Consider the following 27,779-nt stretch of genomic DNA (forward strand, 5'->3'; position numbering starts at 1 on the left):
TTAATTTTGTATTTAAATTATGTGTTGTGAGTAAGAATTAATTTTGGACTTAATTATAAATTTTCTACAAATTATAGAATTTAATCTCATATTTTTTAATGTGGTTTTGTAGGAAATCCAAAGAGCCATGGATTAGAGTTGAGTCAGATCAAGTTCAACTTGATTTGAAGGGAAAAGGAAGAGATGACATTTGGAGCATCTAGGTCGTTGATTGAGAGCTCAAGATATCCAAGGGTTCATTTAGAGCTTCAATTAAATTTGGATCTAAAGAAAAAAAGAGCCTAATCCGATCATAAAAGTCCAACTTAAAAAACCCAACTCATCTAATTTGAAGCCCAATTTGAACCCTACCCTTAATGAGCCAGATCTAATCTCTAATGGATACCCTCTCCTTAACCCAAACCCGAAACCCATTAAGAATATTGAGAGCTCAGAAATTTCAAGGAGAAAAAAATTGTGATTGATACACATGAGCCAATTGCATTAGATGACAGGAAATAATTGAAGCATGGCGAACAAAAACTTAGGGCAGGTATTTATTAACCTTTGTTAAAATAGGATAAACCAATGTGGTTTACCTTGAAGCTATACCCTTGATCAACTAAGAATTGCTGTCTTTTAGTAGAGTAATACATTTCCTGTATAAATAGAGAGAACAATTATTAGACTACATGCTCCACAACTTTGATGCGAGTTGAGCGTCAATATAACCAATAGATGGAACAATTACTACTAAAACCAACAGATGAAATAATGACTACAACTCCATATGCTCCACAACTTTAGAACTAGTTCAGCATAATGTCTATTAAAAAAAAAAACAGAATATTGCACCTGAGTATCTGTGGAAACAAGGGAATAGAAGAAAGCATTGTATTCTTCTTTTCCACCTGCCATTCTGTCTTGCAGTTTCCCCTGCAATGCCAGACCATGCCGAGGAATGACAAAAAAAAAAAGAAAAAAACAAACACAAAAACAATGAAATGCACAAGGCTATTTTATCTACATATTCAGAAACAAAGAAGACATGTTTCTGCCAAAATAAATCACACAAACTGATTCTATGTCCAATCCAAAAGTGACACCAGAAAATCAAGTGAGGCCATAATAGCTATATGTAGTAAAAACATAGAAGTTAACAAGAGTAACAAGACAGTGCTTATCAAATAATCTATTTATACGATGAATTGAAAGATAATTGATAGTAGAGAATTAAATAGACACAGTTTTCATTGTTTTCATATGATAGTGCACTAATGTTGTGGCAATCTATAATAGGAAAAGATGTTGGCTTGCAGGACAAAGGGAACTATCATATATGTAGTCAAATCCAAAAATTGTTTAGATCTGCAGGTTTTATATAGTGATAACCTGGATTCAAAGCAATCAACTATACAAGAAAGTCAACTAATTTATGTTGCCCAATCAATTAATCTGGTCTGTCTTCCTCAAAAACAATCTGCTTTTTACTGCCAATTCCATTGGGACCCTACGGCAGATCCATTGGTCAAGGACTAACCAAACCTTTTAAATTTTAAGCTTACCAGCTTGACCCAACCCAAAGGGAAAGTTCACAATACAAGTCAGCTAGCACAATTGAAATTCCAAGTAATTATAATACAAGTTTTTGCAAGATAAATTTCTGCGTAAAATCAACTAGAGAGATTCTTCCGTCAGAATCAAATACAACAATTTGAAGTTTCTAATGCAAGCTCAAGGTATCCCCAGCCATTCCAAAGGCTTAATATGATGCAACTAAAAAAAATGAAGTTATTAGATTTTTTGAATCATATCATGCACAAACTAGTCCTTTAGTTTCTTTTCCCACATATATTATGTTATAAATTACCTTAGCCCTAAGAATACGACCCAAACGTTGTGCTTCTTGACGCCGTGAACCAGCATGAGATGAAATCTGTATTATCACATTGGCTTCTGGAATATCAATTGAGTTATCACCAACCTGGCAAAAAAAAAAAAAAAAACAAAGATACAATCATCTTGATTAATGACCAATGATGCTTGACATCCAAAAATGAAAAAAGTTTTAACGAAATAATGAGCTGGTCTACTCTTTCACTGCTTCAATGAATTAAGTCTAAGACCATCCTTTTTTATTTTTCAAAGACCATGAATACTGTAATCTTCAATCTCATATCTAGTAAAAAAATATTTAGAAGCTACTAAAATATGTAGTATAAAAATAATAATTCACAAACCTTGGACAGGAAGATTGTATTAACATCAGGATTGCTCTTGAAAGCTTCAAGAATCCTACTTCTCTCATTATGACTGAAACCAATATTTTAAAAATTAAATAAAAAACAAAGGTCACTATATGGAAATTTTCATCAAACCACTCAGAAAGAACCTGGTTGCACCGTAGATCATGGGCTTTCTGAGCTTCATTGCATATGTAGTTAGTGCAAATAGATTATCCGCAAAAACAATAATTTTATCTCCACGTTGCTGCTCATGAAAGCGAATAAGAAATTCACAAGCTCTGAACTTATTCGGATTCATCACATATAGTGCCTTGCAAGATAGAATCTACTTAGTTTGAAAAGTAATCAAGACTATGAATTGACATAAAATTAGAATTGAAACATATAAATAGCAAAGAAAAACTGATTAAATCTCAAAGTAAATTAGTATAGGATTTGGTGACAATGAAAGAAGTCCAAATCTTCTTTAGGTAAACTAAACCGTCAAGGATGCAAAAAAATTACAATGTATGACAATTATATATATATACTAAGAAAGAAAATTTCTAATTATCCAAGCAATATTAGAATACATTACATGTACAACATTCTAAGTCATTTGGCTCTATCAAGGGAAAACTTGAATTTATGAATATGGACATGATAATGGTATATTTAATTAAATAACTCTTTAAGATGTCTATCTTCACATAAAAAGAAAATCGTTCTATTAATCTTTAGATTCTCCACATAAATTAATTCTTGCATTGAGACATGGTCATAGTTTCAAACAATTACGTGAACTAAGTAGTGCTAGTACTTGATTGTATTATATTGAGGGCAAGGTTAAAAATCTCGAGCCCAATCAGAATTTCAAACATTGACTGAAACAATATTAATGTTGATATCATATTGGTGTTTCAAAGTATAGTGCCAGTGTAAAATTGGAAAGGAGAGAAGAAAGAAAAAGGAGATAAAAAAGTAGAAAAAAAGAACCTAACTATATATATATATATAGATAGATATATCAAAATTTAACCTTCATGTCTCATGTCTAATTTAGGATGATACAATTCTGACATTATATTGTACATAAACAAGTTAAAATAATAATAAATAGTATTTCAATACATCTTAAAACATTTGTAGCGTGTCTAGTGGTGTCAAATGTCAATATGATATGATACTCATCAACATGATATGCCAAATGATGTGCCGAGAAATATCAAGTTCCAGAAATTTGATGGAACCATACAATCCAACTATACTGCCAGACATCGTACAAAATTTGAAACCATGGTTGTGGAGGGAAAAGATAATATTTAGATCAAGCTAAACCATCAACAAATATAATAGCTTCCAAACAACATCTGTGTAGTGAGATAGGATGATAGTTGGCCCATGGATTGAAATGTCATTCCATTTGGTGGACACAAGCAAAACTACCATTTGGTTCAAAACCAAAATAAGGTAGGCATGAACAAGAACTACCTCAACATCGTACTATTTGTCATGGGTGCTTCCCATTGATTGCCTAAGATTCATCTTGGATAGATATCATTGTAGCACCACCTTGCGGCGGCTTCAAAAAATCAAGGGTGGGCAAAAGCAGGAAGCCGCACTTCATAATCTAACATGCTAATTAATAACTTGAATCCACTATTTACTAAACTAACTTGTTAAGCTTACACTAATTACCATCCTTCCTATCATCAACCTCGTGATATAATGACAATCGACTCCCGACTTGATCGACCTCCTTCTCTAGGTAGTAGTGGCCAAATATGAATCTAACTTTATGCAAGCTACATCATTGTATCCAAGATAATCTAATATAAAAATTTTAGCATCTCCAAACAAATGAAATACCTGTTTTTTCTTTGAATTCTCTTTCTTCAAATATTCTGCAAAAAACTCCTTGGTCATAGGACACCAGACTTCAGCACACTGGACATTAGCAATAAATCCTTCTTTTACCAAATCCAACCAGTTTGCCTCATACAGTTTTGGTCCAATAAGAAAATTCAAGTCTGTGATTCGTTCATCTTCTCTCACAAGTGTTGCTAAAGTGACAAGAAAACAACATTCAGCAAAAAGAAACATGAAATATCAGGCAGCTTATGCAGTACAGGTAATCATAAAAGTAATTCAATAGAAGAAAAAATGACCAGTAAGTCCAAGTTTGCAATGAGATTTGGTGATGCTAATTACTTTGCGAAACATATGTGCTGGAACAACATGGACCTATAAGGAAAAAAAGGAGAATAGAAAGTGAATCTGTAATATAAAGAAAACTCTGTTGAATCGAAAGGAAAGTTTTTGCATGGACAATAAACTATTAGTTAACACTAGATATATTATGACAAGAAAAATTTAATTCTTGGATGCAGAATGGTAGGTGGCACTTTTTGTTCACTCTTGATTTTGATGGCAGTGATTTCCTACTGCTCCTTTATTATTTTAGATAGTGATTCAATGAAATATCAATTGCAGATCCCTTATATGTTCAGTCTGAAATAGCTTTAATCGTGCAATCATCATGAAATTTTATAACCCATCAAACAAAGGAATATAAAAGTACCCATCATTAAGTCACCGAGATGATTATATTCCATGGTCTTAATCTCCATGGCGATTCTGTCACAAGCGTACATCTGGACTATTGTAATAAAATCCTGATCAATGAGGGAAATTTCATTTTATTTCATTCAAGTTTCTAAAATAGCATGTTATTATAGAATAATCAACCTCAAGCTGTCTTTACCCCAATTATTTGGGGACAACTACATCAATCTTATATCTCCATTGAATTTGAGAAAGATTTTGTCACTAGCAATATCCAAATTGAACTTTTAATTATGTTAACTATAATTTTGTTTGCCTCCCTTTGGCCTTTACTCGAAGGCCCTCAACTGCAATCCATTAATTATAGAATTTATGAAATGCACATGCATGTACTGAAACTAATTTATCCAAAACATAGATATGTTATGGATTAGTAAAAAAAATTACCTCATCCATAAGTAGTAATCCCCATTCTCTATTTCGTATTTCTTCAATGATTTTTTCAGAATCCTCAGATCTCTTCCCACCAAAAGCTATCATGTTGTAGGTGGTCACAACTACACCAGCAGACCCACGAAAATTTTCTTTATTATCAGATGTGAAACGGCTTATGTTCTCTTTTTGTATGGTCGACCAGAGAGTAAACTGAAAAGCCCATTGATCCACAGATACAGCGTTTGTAGCCAAGCAAAGACAACTCTTTTTTATAGAACAAGCAGCAGAAACCCCCACCAGAGATTTCCCAGCACCACAAGGTAACACAATGATGCCAGACCTAGCTCGACCTGGAATTACAACAAAAAAGTAAAGCAAAATCTCTCAAAGTTAACTTGTTGTTTAAGAGCATCCATAAAATGCACTGCAGCATTCACAATTCAGGGAAGATTCAGCAACAATAGCTCTAATCACACATTCTCATAGAAATTCAACTCTTTTACTAAAAATAGTATGACATTATTTTCTAACAATAAAAATCAGCTATGTTCTCGTTTGAAATTTATATTGTAATAGAGTTAGAGAAGAGACGAGACTTTAATCGTTCAGTGAAAAAGAGCTTGGATCCATTGAATTTGGCAAAATGGTAATGAGGATAGAGCAAAACTACATGTCGAAGGAAATGCAAAGAAATTTGAAATTAGTCGTAACTCTTTTTTGCTATGAACGTTGGAAAATAACACAGTTTCACCACATAAAAAAAATGTATTTGCATAAATTTCCAGATATACATAACAACAAATTGTACAAAGGCAGAAACAATTATCTTAGCTCAAGTTTTTTTCCTAAATTCTTTTAGTCTGGACTCTCTTTCATAATAACTCTCTCCAATCAAAATCCACAAGAAATCATACAAAATAACAACTAATAACAAGAAGGAAACAAACATAGAAATCAAACAAGTAAATGAAACATAATATCAAGTATGTAACTTACTTAGTTACCAATTCCTGTGTGTTCTTCAGCGGCAACATCAAGTTGTGTTTTCTCAACAATTTTATGGTCATTGTAGTTCTTACATTGCATCTAAAGCTATATGATAAAAGGGGATTCAAGCTTTATGAGGTCATAATTTTTGAATCAGGTTGAATCATGGGACCTATAATATATCAAATTGAAACTCATTTAAAAATCTACATTTTTTATCGGGTGTAACCACAACGACCTATTCTTAGGCTCAAAAAAAAGTTATTTAAAACATTTCAAAGGCTTCAAAGAATTTTAGCCTTTTTTATTAAGGTTATTTTCATCATTTACATTGTTAGAATTTTGAGACTATTTAAACATTTGTTTAGTTGATGTTAGGACTTAGGACATTATATTTATTGGAGTTAACATTATTCCTTTAAATCAAGAGAAGAATACTCTGCATTAGAATACAAAATAATCGCCATTATATTATGTGTTAGTTGGTATCAGAGCCTCACCATCATCTTTGATGAACTTCAGCGATTTCAATGGCTAGTTGTCGTGTTCGTGGGAAGCAGAAGCTCTACTTCATGATTGTAGCATGAAAGATATCATGATTGAGGATTTACAAAGGCAAGTCGCAAAATTAACCCAGCATCAGGCGACGTAGAATTTTGAAGATCATGAGATCACTGATCTTGATTTTGACGAAAATTCATATCACAATTGTGCTAACTTTTGAAAACATTATAGATGAGAGGAACAATATGGAGACCTCAATTTTCGGATTAAACCCGAACTGAGAGATTCGTTGATTGGATTAATGAACTGAAGAAAATATTTAATTATAAGTTCTATCAAGTAAAAATTAAACTAGTTTCCATCAAACTCAAAGGTCGAGCATTAGCATGGTGGGAGCAGTTGTGATGCATACGAGATAGATGGGGCAAAGTCAAGATCACTGATTGGGAGGAGATGAACAAAAAAGATGAAGAGTTATTTTCTTCTATTCGATTACACTCAAACTTTGTTTGATCGACTTCATGCGTTGAAGGAGGGTGTAAGATAGGTCGATGATTATATGAAAGAGTTTTACCAATTAATTATCCTGTGTGATTTATCTAAGACATAGGAATAGATGTTGGCACGATATTTAAGGGGGTTGCGCCACTCTTGCAAGATGTCCTAAGTCTTCATTCGTTGTGGATTATTTCAAAGGCATATTAATGTGCAATGGTTGAAAACAATAAAGCAAGAAACTTGTAGTCAGGAGCTAGACCTGCGCAACAAAACCCGGCCCTGGGGCCTTAACCAGACCTGACCCAATCCTGTAACTGGGTCAACGAGTCGGTTACCCATTGACCCAAGTCACTACGATTCAGAGGTCCAATTAATCGCCGAACTAACGGTTAACCGACGATTCAAATCTTCAATTCGGTTTTTTTTTGTTTGTAGCCGTTGGAACCATTGGCTAACCGATGGTCTTGACCGTTGAAAGGAGGATTGGTGAGGTTTTTTTGTATTTTGTTAACGATTGAGATTATTTGATTTTTTTTTATTAATGACTATAATTTAGTGTCTATTACTCTGCAAGTTCTATAAATAAGAAGTTTCATTTCATTATTTCCATTCCATCTTCTCTATTCTCATTCTCAATTTCAAAATTTTGATCGCTTTCAACTTTAATTTTACATGCTTTCGACTTTAATTCAACAATTATAATGGAAAGAGGAGGTTCATCCTCTCAATCTCAAAGAGACAAGGAAAAAGTAAATCTGAATGAGCATCTTGATATTCAATTTATGATATTGAACAACTTTTGACACCCAACACAAAGTAAGTACTGATAGCAATACTTCTAAGCATCAGAATGCTCCTTTAAAATTATCCATTGTTACTAAACATTTGGCTATCACTGTTTAGTCCAAAGAATTACATGCAAAATGTAAGTATTACAAAGCCTCGTTCAAATTCCAAACGGGCAGTAGCTATGGGTCATTGAAACGACAAGTCGAAACGAAGCACACGATGAAATGTGGAATTGAACGTTCTCAAGCGCAATTATCCAAATTTGTCTTGACTAGTACAAGTACCGATTTTGATTTATTTATGTATTCTGATAATAAATTAAAAGAATAATTAGCTAGATTTTTGTTTGTAAAACATCTTTCTTTTATTTTTGGATCTAAATGTACTTTTGAATTGGGAATTACTTAATCCCTAAACATGTTTCTCAAAAACCACTTACTCGTACAATTAAAAGATTGGTAAAGGGAAAAAAAATAATTGAAGAAATTAGTAAATTAAATAATTAAATGTTTTATGCTATGATATTTGAAATGGTACAAATACATTCGTATATGAGTGTGCCTTGCCATTAGATTAATAACGATTGAAAAATTCAAAAATATTGGTTAGATTATAGAATTTTTGATGAATCACATAATACTCACAACATCTCTCAATTATTATGTTTAATTTTAAAGGAATATAGATTAAATTTTTAAAATATTTTTGATGTCATTTGATAATGTTCATTCTAATATAACTAGTAATGAAGAACTTAAATTTATATGTCAATTGTTGGTTTATTTTTTCATATTAATTGCATGTCATATTTTAGTAGTGTAGTGTTAATTTTAAATTCACATAATACGAATGAATTTTAGTAGTATAATGCTTAGTGTGGTGTGTCTATAGATGCATGTCATATTGTTGAGTCTAGGTGTGTCAATTCGGGTAGGTCGAGTGAGTTCAAGTTAAAACAAGGATATTACAAAAAAAAAACAACCCACGCCCGACCTGAACCTGAAAATTATAAACCCGAACTCGAACTAGGACCAACCCGAATAATCCAACTAACCATACCAACCCGATTTGATTTTTTACTATTCTTTTATTCTTTGACAAAATAACTAAATAAAAATTCAAAACACCATAATAATAATATCTTAATTTAAAAAAACATATTAATAATATAAATAATTTTAAAAGAAAATAAAAAACAAATCACTTACCTTTCTATCCGACCAACATAATTAAAGTCAATTCAGGTCACAATTAAAACCCAATCCGAACTCAACTCGAATTTTTTTTCGATTCATATTTTGGGTTCAACCCGAACCCTAAAACCCCAACTTTAATCTGATATTTTTAGACTCGACTTAGGTCGGGTTGGTGGGTCAAGTTAATTTTTGACACCCCTAATAGGGTTGTCTTGATAGTATGAGTATTATTCACGATGGACTGAAGAATATGTATTTCCTTATCAAGGGAAAAAATATTGTATTGGTACTCGACGAGAAGGAACCACTACTATCTAATACAAGAGTTTTAGATGAGATGGAATATGGAGACGTAGTTTATACTTTCTTGCCTTGTCAGAACAATGCAATAGTCATAGACTCTATTTACTAGTAGAAGAGCAATAGTTGCTAGCAAATTTTGTCAAGTTGATGTCAAAAGATCTTCCTCCCGGCTAACACCTATGAGAGATATCCAACTTTAAATTAACCTTATTCAAAGGTCAAGTTTGATAAATTGACCAGCATATCGCCTCAATCCCAAGAATATCGCCTCAATCATAAGGTTGAATAATTGCAGCAAACAATTGGAAAGAAGTTATATTCATAAGAGCCTAAGTCTATGTGCACTCTCTGCCCTGCTTGTATCAAAGAAGGATGATTCGTAGTGTATATATGTATTTATAGTCGAGCCATCAATAGAATTAATGTGAAGTATAAGTTCCAATTTTCCCTTAGATGATATGTTGGATTAGCTGTTAGATGATACGATATCGCTAGATCAAAATAAGGTCTAGAGACGAATAGAAGACTATTTAAGACGAGATATGAGTTATATGAGTGGATGGTCATGTTTTTTTGATAAAATGTGTTCATTACATTCATGAGGCTTATGCATCAAAATGTGATGGAGATGAATCGAAGAGTATTTAAGATGCAACATGGGCTATATGAGTATATGAGTGGATAGTCATGCATTTTGAGCAAATGCATCCATCACATTCATTAGGTTTATGCATCAGATCTTGCGACCTTTTATGGGAAAATTTATTATGATTTACTTTAATGACATTCTCGTTTATAATCCGACATGGACTTCACACTTTGATCACCTTCTATTTTTAAAAGACTAAAAATGTAGTGCTACTTTGCCAACAAGAAGTGTTCCTTTTTCACTATGTCAATAATTTTTCTTGGTTTTTTTTTTGATAATCTAGATAGTTAACACTTCGAATCGACTAATTCTAGAGGCAATTGGTCGGACCCCATGAAAATTTCTCAACGGCCACCGAAATAAATTTGGAAAACGCTCACGTCAAGCCCATGGCATCAAACTTTCACAGCTAGAAACCCATTGTAGGCAGAAATTTCTTTTAAAATGGCATTGTGTAACTTGCAAGAAGACTATGGATGTCTGAATTGCCCAACCTTTCATTAAAGAGATCGAGCACTTATATAATACTCCTTGATCCATCACTCTAAATCGTGATACCATGTTCATAAGAACTTAAGTGGGAAACGGGAACACAATTAAACATTAACATCACCTACCACCCTAAACAGATGGCCAAGATGGTAAATCAGAGTTTAGGCAATCTTTTAAAGTGTTTGACAAGGTAGTGGGAGTGCTCACGAAATAGACGTGGAAAAGTCAAGATCACTGATTGGGGAAAGATGAAAAAAAAAGATGAGTTATTTTCTTTTATTCAATTACACTCAAACTTTGTTTCAACGATTTCATGCATTGAGGCAGGGTGCAAAATCTATCCATGATTATACAAAGAAGTTTTACGAATTAATTAGCCAAGTGATTTATGAGACATAGGAGCAAATGTTGACATGATATTTAAGGAGATTGTGCCAGACAAGATATCCTAAGTTTGCATTCGTTGTGACTGTTTCAAAGGCATATTGACATGCAGAGTTGTTGAAAAATAATAGAGTAGGAAACTTGTGATTAGGAGCTAGACCTGCCCATGATTCGGGTTTTAACTGAACCTAGCGCAAGTCAATAATCAAACCCAATATGGGCGTGAAACCGGGTCAATGGGCCGATTACCTATTGACCTCGATTGCTACAATTCAGAGACCTAATAAGTCGTCGAACCAACGATTAGCCGTTAATTCAAATCATCGGTTTTGTGTTTTTTTTGTTTGTAGCCATTGCAACTGCCATCTGTATAGCAAGTGGGTGGGGGTTTTTTATAATTTTTTTAACGGTTGAGATTATTTGATTGTTTTTCGATCAAGGACTACGATTTAGCATCTAAACTCTATAAATAAAGTCTCATTTCATCATTCTCATATGATCTATATTCGCATTCTCAATTGTGAAGTCTTAATATTCAATTTATTGATGATGAGACCGAGCAACTTTCGACACTCAACACACAAGGAAGTACCGATGACAATACTTCTGAGCATCAACATGCTCCTCCTTTAAAATTATCTATTGTTAATATTTTGATGTCACTCTTTCGTCCGAAGAATTGCAGGTAAAATGTAAGCATTGCAAAGCCTCCTACAAATTCCAAACAAGCAACAATTATAGGTCATTGAAACGACACGAAACACCCAACAAAATATGGAATCGAATGTTCTTCAAAAACAATTATCTAGATTTTTTGACTAGTAAAAATACTGATTCCAATTTATGTATGTATTCTAATAATAAATTTAAAAAATTGTTAGTTAGATTTGTTTTTGTCGCTCTTTATTTTAGTTTTGGGTCTAAATGCACTTTGGAAGATTTTTGTCAGGAAAGGAATCATTTAATTCATCTGCTACATGTGTTCCTCAAAACACCATTTACTCGTACAATTAAAAGATTAGCAAAAGAAAAAAAATAATTAAAAATTTACTAAATTAAATAAAATTTCATTCTAATATTTGAAATGATCATTGGCAAACACATTTGTATATGGGTGTGACTTGTCATTGAATCAATAATGCATGGAAAATTCAATATTTGTTATATTGTTGAGTTTTTTATGAATCACATAATGCTCACAACATCTCTTAATTATTATGTTTAATTTTAAAAAATATGAATTAACTTCTAAAATATTTTTAATATCATTTAATAATACTAGTTCAAATAGAGCTAGTATTGAAGAACTTAAATTTATATGTTAACTTGTTATTGATGGTTTAGTTTTACATATTCGTTGCGTATATTATGTTTTAAATTTATATGTTCAAAATGAATTAAATCATATTAAATAAATTAGAATTATTATTTCTTATTTATGGTGGCATAATACTATAATGAAACAATGTAGTATATTTTGTAAAAGTAATGAAATGAAACTTAAAAAATTTCTACGGGGTGGAATTCAATATATCAATTATTATAAAATTTATTTCAATATAGAGAATTATTATGTTTATTTTTTTTACAAATTACTAATAATATTAATACATATTTATTTTACACCAATAGAATATATATGGAAGTATTTGTGAAATTTTAAAATTATTTAACTTTTCGGTGTTGTTTATCCTACTACACATTTAGTTACGATTAATTTTAGTAGTATAGTGTTAATTATAAATGTACTATTTAATAAATTATTATCTTCTTGCATATTTAGCAATAAAAATGAAATGGAAAAAGTATTTTTTTTCATATTTCTGAAATTTATTTTGTTACTTTTGATTTAGATCCTAGATTTAAATTAGAAGTTTTATAAGAAATGTCAATTTTATATTTATACATAATATCAGATATTATTTATATCATATATAAATATTATAGTACAAAATATTAGTATTAGTAGTAATTTAAACTAATTTAAAACTTACAAAATATAACTTTTATTAAAACAACAGGTGAAACAATCACACAGGAATTTGAGAATTATTTTTCTACTTCTTTTAGTTTAAATGAAGCACATAGCGAGTCGGATCAATATTCTACGGTGGTGGTCATAAAAGGCTCAAAGTTTTGATCCTCTCCATCATTGCAAAAAGAATTTAGCTTGTGCAATATCAATCATTGCTATAGAACATACGTTTAGTGTCGAAGATAATATATTAGATGAATGACGATCTACTTTGTTTCCCTACTCTTTATAAGCCCAAGCATTATTTGATGATTGGACCAAGAGCTGAAAAAAAAACTCAAGGAATGCAACTTTTATGTGTTGGTGCGGGAAGCATCCGACGATCGAACCTGTGTTTTGATTATGTCAAAGGGTCCAAAATTAAATTGTCTTGTTATCTAACAAGGTTTATTGAGCTTGCAGGAAAGTCCTAAGTTGTCTTAGGCAAAAGTCCTAGTGGATTCTAGGCAGGTGGAAAACCCTAGGGGGTGGTAACCCTAGGTCCTAAGGGGCGGTAACGGTAACCCTAAGTGATGGAAAGTCCTAGCTGCGGTTAGGCAAGTGAAAAACCCTAGGGGGTGATAACTCTAGGTCCTAGGGGATGGTAACCCTACGCTAAAGAAAACCCTAAGGGGTGGTAACCCTAGGTCCTAGGGGGCGGTAACTCTAGGTCCTAAGGGACGGTAACCCTAGGCTGAGGAAAACCCTAGGGTGTGGTAACCCTAGGTCCTAGGGGGTGGTAACCCTAGGCAGAAAGTCCAGTCAGTTTGGAGGACCGATCTGGTAACAGGTAAACTCTCCTGAGTGAGTAGGTGAGGATGTCTTCGCCGTTGAGGGAACAGTAGGTGTCAACTCGACCTAGGATTTCCGGAGGAAATCCGAAATCAGAACCGGATAGTCCGAACACTGTCAACTTAATTGTTTAATATTATTTGCTCTATTTGCCTAACTCTGTTTTGCAGGAAACTAACAGTTCTGCAAGATCAGACATAATCTTGATCGGTCAACCGAATGACCTAATAGGTCGATCGAACCCCAGTACACAAAGAATCAAAATCCAGCTCTCGGTGAAAGGTTGACCAGAGGGATCGGTCGATCAAACCTCGGGGATCGGTCAACTGAACCGAAGATAGATAGAGACCTGGTCGAGCGAGTTGCTCGGATCAGATGAGGCAGAGACCATCGGTTGATCGGTCGATCGAACGTAGGCGCTATCCAGAAAGGCTGCATCTGGACGGAAGGTCGAGCAAGTTCAGCAGGTTCGGTCGACCGAACCAGGGGATCAGTCGACCGATCCGGGCCGAGTCAAGACTTAATCCTGAAGATCAGGGGATCTGGATCAGGCTTGAAGCTGCTATAAAAAAGGATCTCGGCCAGCTACTTCGAACAACACTTTCTGAGATCAAGAACGAACAACTGCGCGCACTCTGACAACATCTAAACGCTCTCCAACGACGATCAAGTCAGAAGATAGATTTCATCAAGTCGTTGATAACAAGTTGTATTTCATATTTGTAAAGCTTCATACTTGTATTATTCCTTTGTAAAGTTTTTCGAACTGATAGTGAATTGTCAACGAAAGCGATCAACGATCACGGGCCTTGGAGTAGGAGTCGCCACAGGCTTCGAACCAAGTAAAAGAAATTGTGTTAGCAATTGCCTTTGGTTCTTTCTTTATTTCCATTGCATATTTACTTTGTGTTTTCCAAAACAAGTGAAAAAGCAACACGTGCTATTCACCCCCCTCTAGCACGTCTACGATCTTACATTATGTAACGATGTAAAAGACTTTAACACTCAAGGAGCAAACACTACAGGAACAGAAAATGTAAGTAACATCGCTTCATGAGGTAAAAGGGTAAAAAAGTAACGAACTACATGGGCTTTGATTCCCCTATACCCTAAGGGAATAGATAGATAACTTAAATATATGCAAGCCCTTCTTTACTTTTTTAATACATCTATAATTTTATTTTTTTTAACATAATAATCTTGAATGTGATGAACCATGAACCGGCAATTCAGAAACGTGAATCACGTTTAAGGTTAAGGGTCAACCTAGAACTATCGAACTGACAATTCTGACCTATCGTAGTGGTGATTCCAAACCATGGTCAGGTCTTACATAACAAGCAATTGTAGTATTTGTTGTAGCAATGATAGTTTCCATTGCCACACTACATTTCGCTTGCTACTTTAACTTGCCTCTAGTTTCAAAATTACTACGGAATCGCTAGAAGTCATCATGTAACTGCTAATTTAATGAAAGCTAAAGAACAAGATAGGATATTTTAGAGGGGAAATAAAAGCTTGTTTACTTTAGGAGGAAAAAAATACATGTCAAATTGATGCTAAGCGTCGATGCTGTTAGAGGTGGTGGATCAAAGCCTTGGCGAGACTTTAATGGGAAGCAGAGGCGAGGGAGGTAGTGTTGGCGCCGATGTTGATGGAGGCGGCGGTGGATCAAAGCCTTGGCGCGACTTTAATGGGAAATAGAGGCGAGGGAGGTGGTCTTGGCGCCGATGCTGATGGAGGCGACGGTGGATCAAAGCCTTGGCGAGGCTTTAATGGGAAGCGGAGACAAGGGAGGTGGTGTTAACGCCGATGCTGATGGAGGTGGTGTCGGCACCGATGCTGATGAAGGTGGATGGAGGTGGTGTCGGCACCAATGCTAATGGAGGAGCTGAGATGAGTGTGCAAGGCGAGGGAGGTGATATCTACGAATTTATTGAGGGCTTGGTTTGTTAGGGCTCGGCAAATTTGTTAAGAGTTATATTTGGCATATTAAATCTTCGAGTTGGAATGAATCCAGATTACATGTTATTAGTCTTGTAATCCAGATTACAAAATTTTATTCTTTTATAATACAGATTACATTACATTACGGATTTAAAATTATACCAAACAAAGTAACCAATCTTGTAATGCAATCTTGATTACATTACAAGATTGATTATCCCTCACCAAATATACCCCAAAGGTGATTCAGGAGATGATTGATTGAGAACTAATATTTTTCACATAACTTACACAATTGTAGATAAAGTCAGTAAAATAATCATTGACAATGTAGTCATGAGAATGTTGTGTCTGAGGTGACTGTCCAAGAATTACAGTTGAGAATGGAACATCTTAAGTCGTACAAGTTGTCGTGGCTTAATAAAGGTAGTGAGGAAACAATAAATAGGAGATGCCTCATATTTTTTTAAATTGATAGAAAAAATTATGATAATGCTTGGTGATGCATGTCATATATTGTTGAGTCTAGGGGTGTCAATTCGAGTGGATCGGATGAGTACGAGTTGGTACAAAAAATGCCCAACCTGAACCCAAAAACTATAAACTCAAACCAAAACCAAGACCAACCCGAATAACCCAACTAACTCGGCTAACTCTTTAATAAAATAATTAAATAAAAATTCAAATCCCAGAATAATAATACTTTAATTAAAAAAATTGTATTAGTAAAATAACTAATTTTAAAATGAAAATAAAAAGACAAACCCTTCACCTTTCTCTCCTACCAAGATAATTTAAGTCAGCACGAACCTGACCCAAAATTTTTTCGGTCTGATTTTAGGTTCAACCCAAACCCAGCTCAAACCCTAAAACCCCTAACCATAACCCTTTATTTTTTTACTTTGGTTGGATTGATGGATTGAGTTCATTTTTGACACCCCTAGTTGGGTCAACCTTAGTAGTATTATCGCAGTGTTATTTATGGGACTGTAGAATACATATTCCCTCAACATCAAGAGAAAAAAGATTGTATTAGCGCCTCGACGGGAAAGAACCACTCCTATCCCGATAGTCAATAATACTAACCTACTTTGCATGTCAAGGATTTTAGATGAGATGAAACATGGAGATGCAGTCAATGATTTGCTACCTTGCCAAAACAATACGATAGCCATAGACTCTATTTACTAGTAGTTGGTAGTAGATTTTATCGAGTTGATGTCAAAAGATCTTCACTAACACTTATGAGAGATATCCTTAAATTGACCTTATTTCGAAGTCGAGTTTGCCTAATCAACCAGCATAATGCCTCAATTCTAAGAAAGTTGAAGAATTGCATCGAACTATTGGAAAGGGGTTATAATCGTGAGAACATGTGCCTATGTTCACTATCTGCTCTACTCATGCTAAAGAAAGATGATTTGTAGCTTATATATGTTACAGCTGAATAATCAACCGAATTTCTAATTCCCCACTTAGATGAAATGTTGGATTGATTGTCTGGTTCTAAGATCTTCTCAAAAATTGACCAAAAACAGAATATCACCGGATCAAAATAACACCTAGAGTTGAATGAAAGACTATTTAAGACACAACATGAGTTATATAAGTGGATGGTCATACCTTTTGAGCAAATGTGTCCCTCATATTCATGAGGTTTATACATCAAATCTTGAGACCTTTTATAGGAAATTTATTGTGGTTTACATTGATGACATTCTCGTTTATAGTTTGACGTGGGCTTCACACTTTGATCAACTTTATTCTATTTTTAAAAGGCCAAAAACATAGTATTTTTTTGTCAATAAGAAGTGTTCCTTTTCCACTATGTAACTTTTTCTAGGTTTTTTAATAATCTAGGTATCCAACTCTTTGAACCAACCTGACCCCTTAGAAGTTTTCTACCAACCACTAGAATAAATTTGAGAAGCGCTCTCGTCAGGTACATGGCGTCGGACTTTCACTACTCGAAACCCATTGTAGGCAGAAATTGCTCTCTGAACGGAGTTTTGAACCATGATGATTTTCCAATTTATGGCACCATGTGCTTTACCGTGTGCGTTGTTTTGTTGTTATCACTGATGGTGTCAGATCAATAAAAGATAGATGTAATCTTGGAATGATTTAAACCAATGGTCTTGCATGATAGTCAAAAGTTTTCATGGATTGGCTTCTTACTATCACTGATTCATCAAAAATTTTAACACTCTGATTGTTCTTATCACCGAGTGTCTCAAGAGGCATAATTTCAAGTGGTATGAAGGGGAAGAGATCGATTTTCAACTAGTACAGAAGTACTAGTTTTGACACTTTAGTTTTGATAGTGTTTGAGGTCAATTATGATGCATCCGACATTAACATTGTTTTGAGTTAATCAGGGTGTCCAATTGTTTTTTTAATGAGAAACTATCAGAATCCAAAAAAAATATTCTACATATGACTTGAAATTCTATATAATTCAATCATTGATGCATAAGCATCAGTATCTAGTACATGAGTTTATTCTGTTTACTGATCACGAGACCCTGAAGTACATCAATGGTCAACACAAGCTGAGTAGATGGCATGCCGTAGATGGCATGCCAAGTGGATGGCTAACTTACAGGAGTTCACCTTTATACTGAGGCACCAAGCAGAGAGTTTGAACTGTATCACAGATGCCCTGATCCGTTGTTCTTTATTAATTACTATCATGAGTACCAAAATTACAGGATTTGAGGCTTTCATAGACATATGTGCAGCCGACCGAAAGGATATTCAAGGCGGTAAATGATGGTTATCGTCATGATTTTATTTTGCATAATAGTTATTTATTTCGTGGATTAACATTGTGCATTCTAGATTATTTATTGAGATGGCAGATTGTAAGTGAGTGCTTCATAATGAGGCACACTTTAGTCGTGATCATAGTTGTGAAAAGTACACACCTAGTTGCGCCTAGGCACAAGAAGCAGTCAGGCGCACAGTGCCCCATGCGCAATACTTGAATGAAGTGCGCTTAAGCGCACACCTTTTGAAAGGTTAAGGCGCTTTTACAGCATGTTTTTCCTCGACTCATACCTTTAAATACTCTGTAAATTCAGTCGGTTGCATTGACTTGCATGCATGCAACATATTTTTTTTATTTGACTCTTGCTCTCCCCTGAAAATGAACATTAACTTCCCTTAGTCCCTTGTAAACTTATTTCATTGATTTTGTCTTGCATGACTCTTCGTCTCCCTTAAAAAATTAGCATCAACCTCCCCTCCCCGCCCTTCTCAAATGTGAACTCTTCTCTCACCTACAACATCAACATCAACATCAACATTAGTTTTCTAAATTTGACTACTTTTCTCCTTTTGTTTTGTCATAATGGTATATTTTTTTCCACACAAATTTAAGTTTATAATTTTTCTTATCGATTTTGTTTTTCTCTGACATAATCAAATTGTAAATTAGTTCACAATTTACATTCTAATGATTTTGTTTTTTCATTCTTCACAAATTCCAATTGTAAATTATTTTAGAATCTTCATTCAATTTTGATTTTTTTTTTTAATTTGAAATTTGATTTGATTATGAAGATAAACTATTTCAATATTTGAATGTTAGTGAATTTTATATTTACATTATTATTTAATAGTCGATGAAATATTTAAATTTTGTTAGTGAAATATTTGGTAAAAATTTATTATATATGTTTGAATCGTAAAAAATTTATACCCAAAGCACCATGCGCCTCACCTTGTGCAAGCGCCTCAGCCCCAAAGCACCTATGCGCTTTTAGGCGTCTAATGCCTCAAATAACTATGGTTCTGATAAGACATGGGCTCTTATCTCTTCAAATTTTTATTGGCCCAAATTGACGAGTAATGTATCACCTCAGCCCAAAAGCACCTATGTACTTTTGGGCGCCTAACGTCTCAAATAACTATGGTTATGATAAGACATGAGCTCTTATCTCTTCAAATTTTTATTGCCTCAAATTGACGAGTAATGTAGCTCATTTTGTATACCGATATTATGTATGTCGGTGGTGTAAGGGAGTTCTCACCAATGTAGACTTGTACACTTCCTTACCTGTTTTTAAAACTCTTTGGTTTGATGCCAATATGAATTTTGTATTGGTTACCCCGCACCCAACAAGCCTCAGATTCTATCTTAGTCATGGTTGACAGGTTTTTCAAGATGGTCGATTGTATAATTTGCAAGACGACTATGGATATAGTTCGAATTGCCCATCTTTTCATCAAGGAGACCTTAATCCATCACTTTAAATCGTGATACTAAGTATTGGAGCAATCTGGGTACCCTAGGTTTTGATGTTTGGGTAAAGGTTTAAGTTAGATTTATTGTTGTATTTGATATGTATTGTGAGTGTGCAGGATACAGGTACAACAAGGAAAGTCCAAGTGTGATCTTGGCAAAGGATGAAAGTCCAAGGGTGAGTCTTAGCGGTGTAAGTCCACACATGTAGCCTTGGCAACGTAAGTCCAAGTGTGACTTGACAATGGATAAAGTCCCAGAGGAGCGACCTCTTGGCAAAGGAAAACCCGACAACAATGACAAGGCCGATGGAAACTCCAGAAGGCAAGGCGTGAAGGATGGGGAGGCATCCGAGGAATGCGAGACTAGAAGGCTAGGTCTAGACGAGTGCACGAGAGATTGTACTCAGGGTAAAATCCTAAGTTTAGGGATTTACTGCAGCAGTACTGTAGTAATTACTGTAACAGTACTGTAACAATTATTGTAGTAGTACTATAGTAGTACTGTAGCAGTACTGTAGCAGTCGACTGGTGTTTTCATCAGTCAACGGGTAGCGAACAGAATGTCTCTGTTCGCTCAACCCATGTGGATCAGTCGACTGATGTTTTCATCAATCGGCTGGTATCGAGTCATAGAGGACCAGTCAAATGGTGATTGTACCAGTCGACTGGTGGCGGGAAAACAGCTTGAAGTTTTCCTCTTGAGCTCTATTTAATAGAGCTCGGGGTGCTTGGGTATGGTTGATGAAATTAGTGATGGTTAACCCTAATTAGAGTCTATAAATGCTCAAGTGATCTAGTGTGGTCTTGTGCGAGTTGTGATGAGGGTTCTCCACCCACAAGCAGCTACGCGAGCTAGCTGAAAGTTATCCGGGGAATCATCCACCGACAGATCGGGATCGTCCACCTTACGGATAGTCGTGGAGTAGGAGCTTTATCTCCGAACCACATAAACGAGCATGTCTTTGTGGTTTATTTGTCTTCATTCTTCTTGTTTTAGTTTAGCTTTCTATTTGTTAGTTTGTTTTGTATCCCGCTGTGCACTAGCATTATAAGAAGCGAACGATTTGGGTGAGACGCTATTCACCCCCCCCCCTCCCCCCTCTAGCGGACGTCAAAGTCCCAACACTAGGTTCATAAGAACTTTAAGTGAGAATCTGGATCACAGTTAAACTTTAACAACACCTACCACCCAACCGACGTGGTGAATCAGAGTTTGGACAATCTTTTAAGGTGTTTGACATGAACTAAGCCCAAACAATGGGATTTGCATTGCCTCAAGTAGAATTTGCCTATAACAGATCAAAATACAAAACCACAAATTTAAGTCTTGTTGAGATTGTTTATGGGCAAAACGCATTCAAGGTACTGGACTTAGCCCCTATCCCATGTCTAGATGATTTAGTCCTAAAGAAGATGAGATGACAAAGTATCTTCAGTGTATTTATGAGCAGGTGAACAGGCTATTCATGAGAACAATACAAGTTGTATTAACTCATGATCATTTTCCTATTGATGACTATAATAAGCTTAAATATCAGAAAATTGGACCTTGTGAGATAGTGTAGAAGATTAATGATAATGCTTATAAGTTGTGTCTTCCAAATCACTTGAAGACTTCTAATATCTTTAATGTGAAGCACTTTAGTTCTTGTTTTATGGATTCTGATGACACTACTATAAACTCGAGGACGAGATTTTTTTCAACCCAAAGCAACTGATGCTGGGGATCCGAGCTTTGAGATGTTATGTAGATATCTATATTTGTTACCAGGTGTAACCCATAACGGCCCGTCTTAGGCTAAAAAACATCGTTAAAAACCTTTTTGGAGACTCCAAAGAATTATAGTCCTTTTATTAAGGTTATTTTCATCTTTTGCATTGCTAGGGTTTTGAGAATATTTAAATATTTATTTAGTTAGTGTTAGGGCATTATCTTTATTAGAGTTAACATTATTCTGTTAAACTAAGAGAAGAATATTCTACGCTTGGCAATTTCTTGTCTTCCCTAAAATACTCTTTTAGAACTAGCCTACAAGATAATGGCAATTACGTCCGGCATCACTATATTACTAATAATATTCAAATAAAATAAATAAATTTTTGCTTCACTGGAAATTTTTGGTTAGACTTCCACATCTTATACATTCTACCATAACAGATACCAATCAGATTCTATCAATCCCCATTGAACATGTCTATAGGTTTAGACAATTTTATCGCTGGCTATATATGTCTAAAGCAACCATCAATATTTTTCATCTTGGCTTAGCATCAATATTGATGATCAGTAGATTTGTGTTGTAATTAAAATAAGCAAACATATGTGATAACATACTTACCATTGCTAAACATCTTACTGAGGCTTTTTATTTGATATGGTCTTCTTTTCGCTTCAGGTTTTAGTGCTATATTCAAATCAGGGTTCACCTGCATTTAAATTTCTTTTCAGTTGCAATAACATAGAATGAGATGTAAAATGAAACAAGAAAACAAATATTCTAAAAAAGTTCCAAAGAGGAACTATATCCACTATCACCTGAGTGAACACCTTGAAATTACAGAAAATGATAGTATAACTTGAAAATTCAACATGTCCTGATAACATAGGCATATTTGAAACAAAAAACAGAAATATGACTCACTATATCATTGTGAACGTTATATTCCTCGAGCATAGGATAGTTTAATGCATTCGGCAAACATCGTTGTTTTACATTTTCCACCTGCAATAAAAAACAACACTGCCTTAGACAACTTCCATTAAATGCATTAAATATAGGAGGTGAAACCATAAGGCACCTGAGAAGGGTCTATCTCAAAAGAATATATTTCCTTTTCCTCTGATGCAGAAGCTAACTCAACCCCATCCAATAAGTTCTCATGTACACCATGTATCTCATGCACCGATTTACTAATTGTGAGTGTATCAGAACCTTGTGAATTCTAAACAAGCACACATTAGATGAGTAGGTAGAAGCAACGATGGAAACACAAAAGGCACTAGATTACATAAATGAATATTGACATTCAAGGAATGTTTACTCCAGTAGATAGAGGAATAAAGGAGGGGAAATGGAAGAAGACAGGAAACATAAGTGAGAATAGTGAAAAAGATTTCCTCACAATTTTTCTCAAACCAACTTCAAGCAAAAGTTTAGAGAGGAGATGAAATGAGATTGTTGACTAGTTGCCTAGTAGTTATGTTTTCCATACTTTCTTCCTTCTCTAAGAATTAAAAAACCATGGAAGATCTACTTTTCATTATCCTTCCCCTCCATTTCTCATCCCTTTTCTCCTTTACTCAGTACCTCATAAAAATTGAGATAAAAGAGTTAGGATACACTTTAGTGGCATTTGACAATGGCCAATTGTCCACTTCTTGAATCTATTATGACAAAGCCAAGGATTGACTTTATTATATAATTATTATTGTGTTTAATATTTAATAGTATTTGATTATTTGCAAACAATCGTATACAACCATCACATATAGATTGATGCAGAGAAGGTTACCAAAGAATAAGGAATGTCATATGTCGACATGATTGTTCAAAAATCAAGTGTCCAAATTCTGTAAGCACCTCAAAATTAATCTGAGCCTTGGATATAACTTCATCCTTGAGCAATCTCTTCAATACCTATATTCATGAATTTGCATGTTGTCACCAATGATGACAAATAATCCACCTGATGTGAACAAAACAAAGATGACTCAGAACTTCCACATAGATCGAAGTTACCTCCGGAAATTGTGACTTGACAAAATATCGATTATTTTTCAGCACAAGCTTAACTTTTCCATAATTAGCAGTTGATCCATGGATAAAGTCTATTATCTCGGATGACAACTTAATTTTCGACAGCTTGCTCAGGATACTAATAATAGTCTCAGTCTCCAGACCCGCAGAAACCGCAGCATAGAGAGAGTGTGGCGTCAAATTGTACTCGTGAATTAATTCCGGTCTGCAAACAAAGATACTCACAACACGTACAAAAAAAACCCTAAGGTAAAAAAATCGGCCCAAAATCAAATTTTGATACCTGGTGACAGGTTCGGCGATAGCGATAAGGAAATCGTAGGCTTGCTTGTAGAAAGGCGAGAACGTTTCTAGAAAGATCCGGCCATCAGGGCAGGCCCAGATAGGCCTGTTCGCGTGATCAGGCTTCAGTTCGAGATTGGTGAACTCCCTCGTCTTAATCTCCCTTTCACCTTACGAACCACAAAATCCACAATCATCACAACAAGAACATGGGGATAAAAACTCACAAAAAATTGTAAAAAATAAAAATCCATCAATTTCCTACTACCATCTCGGGTATCATTGTCGAAATCGTTCCCGTAGTCATCGAAAAACTCTTCTTGTGTCGCCTAAAAATGCAAGCGAATAATTAGGAACAGAAAAACAAAAAAAGTTCGGATCATTTGCCTCACCTTAGACGAGGAAAAGCGAGCCTTCAGCCTCTTGGACGATCGACCTCTTTCTTCTGGTAGAGAAAGGTATTTTGACAAATTAGAGAACAATAAAAAAGAGGATATATTATAAGAAACTAAAAGGTATGGATTGGGATAACCACCGTCGCCGCCTGCCATTAGTGATGAAGCGATTCCTTCTCGTCGAGGTTCGTGGCGGGCAGCGGAGGAGAGCCGGACTACGTAAATGTGCAATTGTGCACGGCAGATCCTAATTATCAAGCCAAAACCCAAAAATATCCCTCCTAGATTTTTTTTTTTCCCTACCTAGCTTAATTTTAGAATCGAATGTTGATTGACGGGGCATGATTCCCTATAACCTATATAAATTAATTCCATCTGCCACTTATCTTTTCAGTAATTATGATTTATTTTTTTCATGATTAATCTTGAGATGGGTTGACGGGAAGTTAGGGACAAATGCATTCTCTATTTGTCACATGAATCTAGAAACTTTTATTTACATTGTATCAAGAACGGATCCAAAAATTAGAATTAGAACACTTGAACATAATACATTTATAAAAAAAATACATTAAAATATATTTATAAAAAAGATCATTGTTCAAGGACGTACTATACTAGATTTGAAATATATAATATAATATAATATAATATGTATCTATCTTGTTAATTAAATCCTATTTAAATTAAACAGGTCAAACAATTAGTAAGAAAGTCATTTTTTATTTTATTACAAAATATCTATCTTTACATATTTTATTATTAAAAATACTTTAATCTAGAGATGAATTAGTAGAGATACTAAAGATGAGTAAATCATCTTGTCATAGTATTAAAAATACTTACTTAGTAATGGTGGTAAAAGTAAGTTAAAAATTTTGATTATGCTTTGCTTGATATTATTTTATCAAACACTTTTTGTAGAAAGTAATTTTCTTTTATAGAATTTCCTTTTTAATAAATTTCATTTTATTTTACCCTTTAAAAGTTTTTTTAGATTAACATTTTAAATTTTAAAATAAATTTATTATTTTTTATTCCTCTATTGATTATTAATATAATTATTTAATCTATTTATAGTAATATAATGTGTATATATTTATTCTCTGTCATGCTATTTTTCTATTAAAAAATTTAAAATTTGTGTAATCCAATACGTTATATCATTTAAAATTAATTAGACTAGTTAAAAAAAATTAAATTGTGTTATACAATTAATTGTTAAAGTTATTAAAATTAATTTTAATCTGTACAATCCATTAATATTTTATATTAATTTCAAATATTATTATATTATTAATTTCATTGAATTAAGTTATTTGAATTATATTTTTAAATATTTAAATTATGCACTCTGTTTTTTTAAAAAAGAAATTATCAAATCACTTATTAAAATTAATTTTAATCTATACAATCCATTAATATTTTTAGATAGTGTATATTAATTCCAAATATTATCCTCGTATATTACTAATTTAATTGAATTAAGTTATTTGAATTATATTTTTAAATATTTAAATTATGCACTCTGTTTTTTTAAAAGAAATTATCACTTATTAATTTATCAAAATACTCTTTAGAAGAGACGGATCTCCGATCGAAGCAATACACGCAAGCACACTAAGGTTAGATCTTTCTTCTAACTCCGTTCCTTAATTTTTCGCCCATTTTCGTTAGAGATTTCGAGATATGATTCTTCTTGTCTTGAAAAGAAAAATATTAAATCTTGTCATATCTAATTTTACCATCTAATTTTCCTTATATATATGTGAGAGAAGAAGATGGGAGATGAGTTTTGCATTCAGATCTAGCAACAAGATGGCATCTTCTTGGGATCTGCCTTCTGGTTCCTTGTTTTGCCTAGCCTTACTTTGATCCAGCAACGGATTTTATCTACCTAGAAGCTACCCTCATGAGTATTCAGTCGGAGAATTCCTACCGGCTGTTGGTGAAACGAACTTCATTTCAGCTACTGTAGTCTCCCATTTTGCCGCCCTCGAGATGGAATCCAGGACCGCGCCAAGAATCTAGGAGAGCTCTTCATGGGAGACAGAGGAGCAGGACAACGAACTTCATTTCAGCTACTACAACCTCCCATTCTTGTCGCCCTCGAGATGGAATTAAGGACCATGCCAAGAATCTAGAAGAGTTCTTCATGGGAGACAGAGGAGCAGGGTTGGGTTGTAGCCAGTGTTGGTAATTTGAGAGCATGAAAACGAAATCGAAGTAAAACATAATCACTCACAGTGATCTCCCGAAGAACCGCAACCGAAGATGTCGGTCGATGAAGAGATTGTCGCTGTCGGAAGCACGATCATGGAGCTGTCGGAAAGCACTTCAAGGTTCACGAGCCAAATCCCAGCTTCTGGATGCTCTCCCTTTGCTCGCACACCTCTAATCACGATTGCTTTCTGATCACCTTCGTGAAGCTTCTGCTCACCTACTCCATTTGATCTCCACTTGGATGCTCCTTTTATATGAAGGTTGAGGAAGACGAAGGGGAAAGGACGCCCCTTCGTCTTCTTGGCGTTTACAGCACACATGCGTTTGCAACAGGGAAAGGGACGAACCCTTTCGTCTCCCAAGTGTAACGCCCAACATCTCTCATGTTGGTTGCTACTCGGAAAACCTAGAGGTTCCACTGTACAAAAATTTTGTACAAAGGTCTGAACCTTTTCCTAGCTACCATGTGTTCTTTTAAATTAAATTTTGGATCGCCTGCGAAACTTAACACGTTTGATCCAAAACTTAATCTATTCGTTCTTTTAGGTTTTGACTTGGGTCTCCTGCGGAACTTAACACGTTCGACCCAAATCACCTTAAGTTAGTAATTCCATTAAATATTAATTTCCATAATTGGTTCCCAGTACTGACGTGGCGAGACACACGGCCTTCTTGGATATGGGAGCAACCACCACCGACTAGACAAAACCTTTTATGGAAAGCTAATATTTAATTTCCTAAAATAACTTTAGGTTAACCAAAAAGAAAAATCAAATCACAAGGAAAAATAAAACAAAAGAACACAACATCGAAAAACATATTCGAAATACTAGAATCGTAAGCCTCTTGTATTTGGTATTATTTCCATAAATAACTAGTATGATGCGGAAAGGAAAAATTACTAGTTATACCTTCTAGAAAGACCTCTTGATCTTCTACCGTATTCCTCTTCTAACCTCGGACGTTGTGTGGGCAATGATCTTCCGAGATGAGAAACCACCAACCACCTTCTTCTCCTCCTACCTAGGTTCGGCCACAACAAGGAAGCTTTACCAAGGATGAAGAACAAATCACCAACCAAGCTCCAAGGGATGCAAGCTTTCTCTCCTTCTTC

General features: G+C 34.4%; 1 protein-coding gene across 2 annotated transcripts; it reads right to left on the reverse strand.

Moving 5' to 3' along the window:
* Window positions 1-481: 481 nt before the first annotated feature.
* On the reverse strand, window positions 482-24,736 carry LOC121980647 (general transcription and DNA repair factor IIH helicase subunit XPB1-like). Of its 2 annotated transcripts, XM_042532770.1 has the most exons (17): window positions 24,583-24,736; window positions 24,440-24,492; window positions 24,316-24,376; window positions 24,049-24,217; window positions 23,748-23,970; window positions 23,589-23,645; window positions 22,807-22,950; window positions 22,650-22,730; window positions 22,347-22,434; window positions 5,217-5,554; window positions 4,373-4,448; window positions 4,074-4,267; window positions 2,372-2,535; window positions 2,220-2,292; window positions 1,850-1,963; window positions 835-915; window positions 482-638 (listed from the first exon to the last, which is right to left on the reverse strand). In XM_042532770.1, the coding sequence occupies exons 1-17, from the start codon at window positions 24,596-24,598 to the stop codon at window positions 540-542; spliced, it is 2,031 nt and encodes a 676-aa protein (XP_042388704.1). In that variant the 5' UTR covers window positions 24,599-24,736; the 3' UTR covers window positions 482-539. The 2 variants fall into 2 exon arrangements, with proteins under 2 accessions (XP_042388704.1, XP_042388705.1); XM_042532771.1 differs by lacking the exon at window positions 22,807-22,950.
* Between the last annotated feature and the right edge of the window lie 3,043 nt (window positions 24,737-27,779).

Source organism: Zingiber officinale, chromosome 5A, assembly GCF_018446385.1.
Source record: "Zingiber officinale cultivar Zhangliang chromosome 5A, Zo_v1.1, whole genome shotgun sequence".
Lineage (NCBI taxonomy): Eukaryota > Viridiplantae > Streptophyta > Magnoliopsida > Zingiberales > Zingiberaceae > Zingiber > Zingiber officinale.

What these genes read in the sequence shown, in the direction of transcription:
- LOC121980647 (XM_042532770.1), bottom strand. An exon ending in ATAACGTTCACAATGATATA is followed by an intron (nt 22,435 to 22,649) that starts GTGAGTCATATT and finishes ATTTAAATGCAG; the next exon opens with GTGAACCCTGATTTGAATAT. An exon ending in GATTACTACTTATGGATGAG is followed by an intron (nt 4,449 to 5,216) that starts GTAATTTTTTTT and finishes TTTTCCTTATAG; the next exon opens with GTCCATGTTGTTCCAGCACA.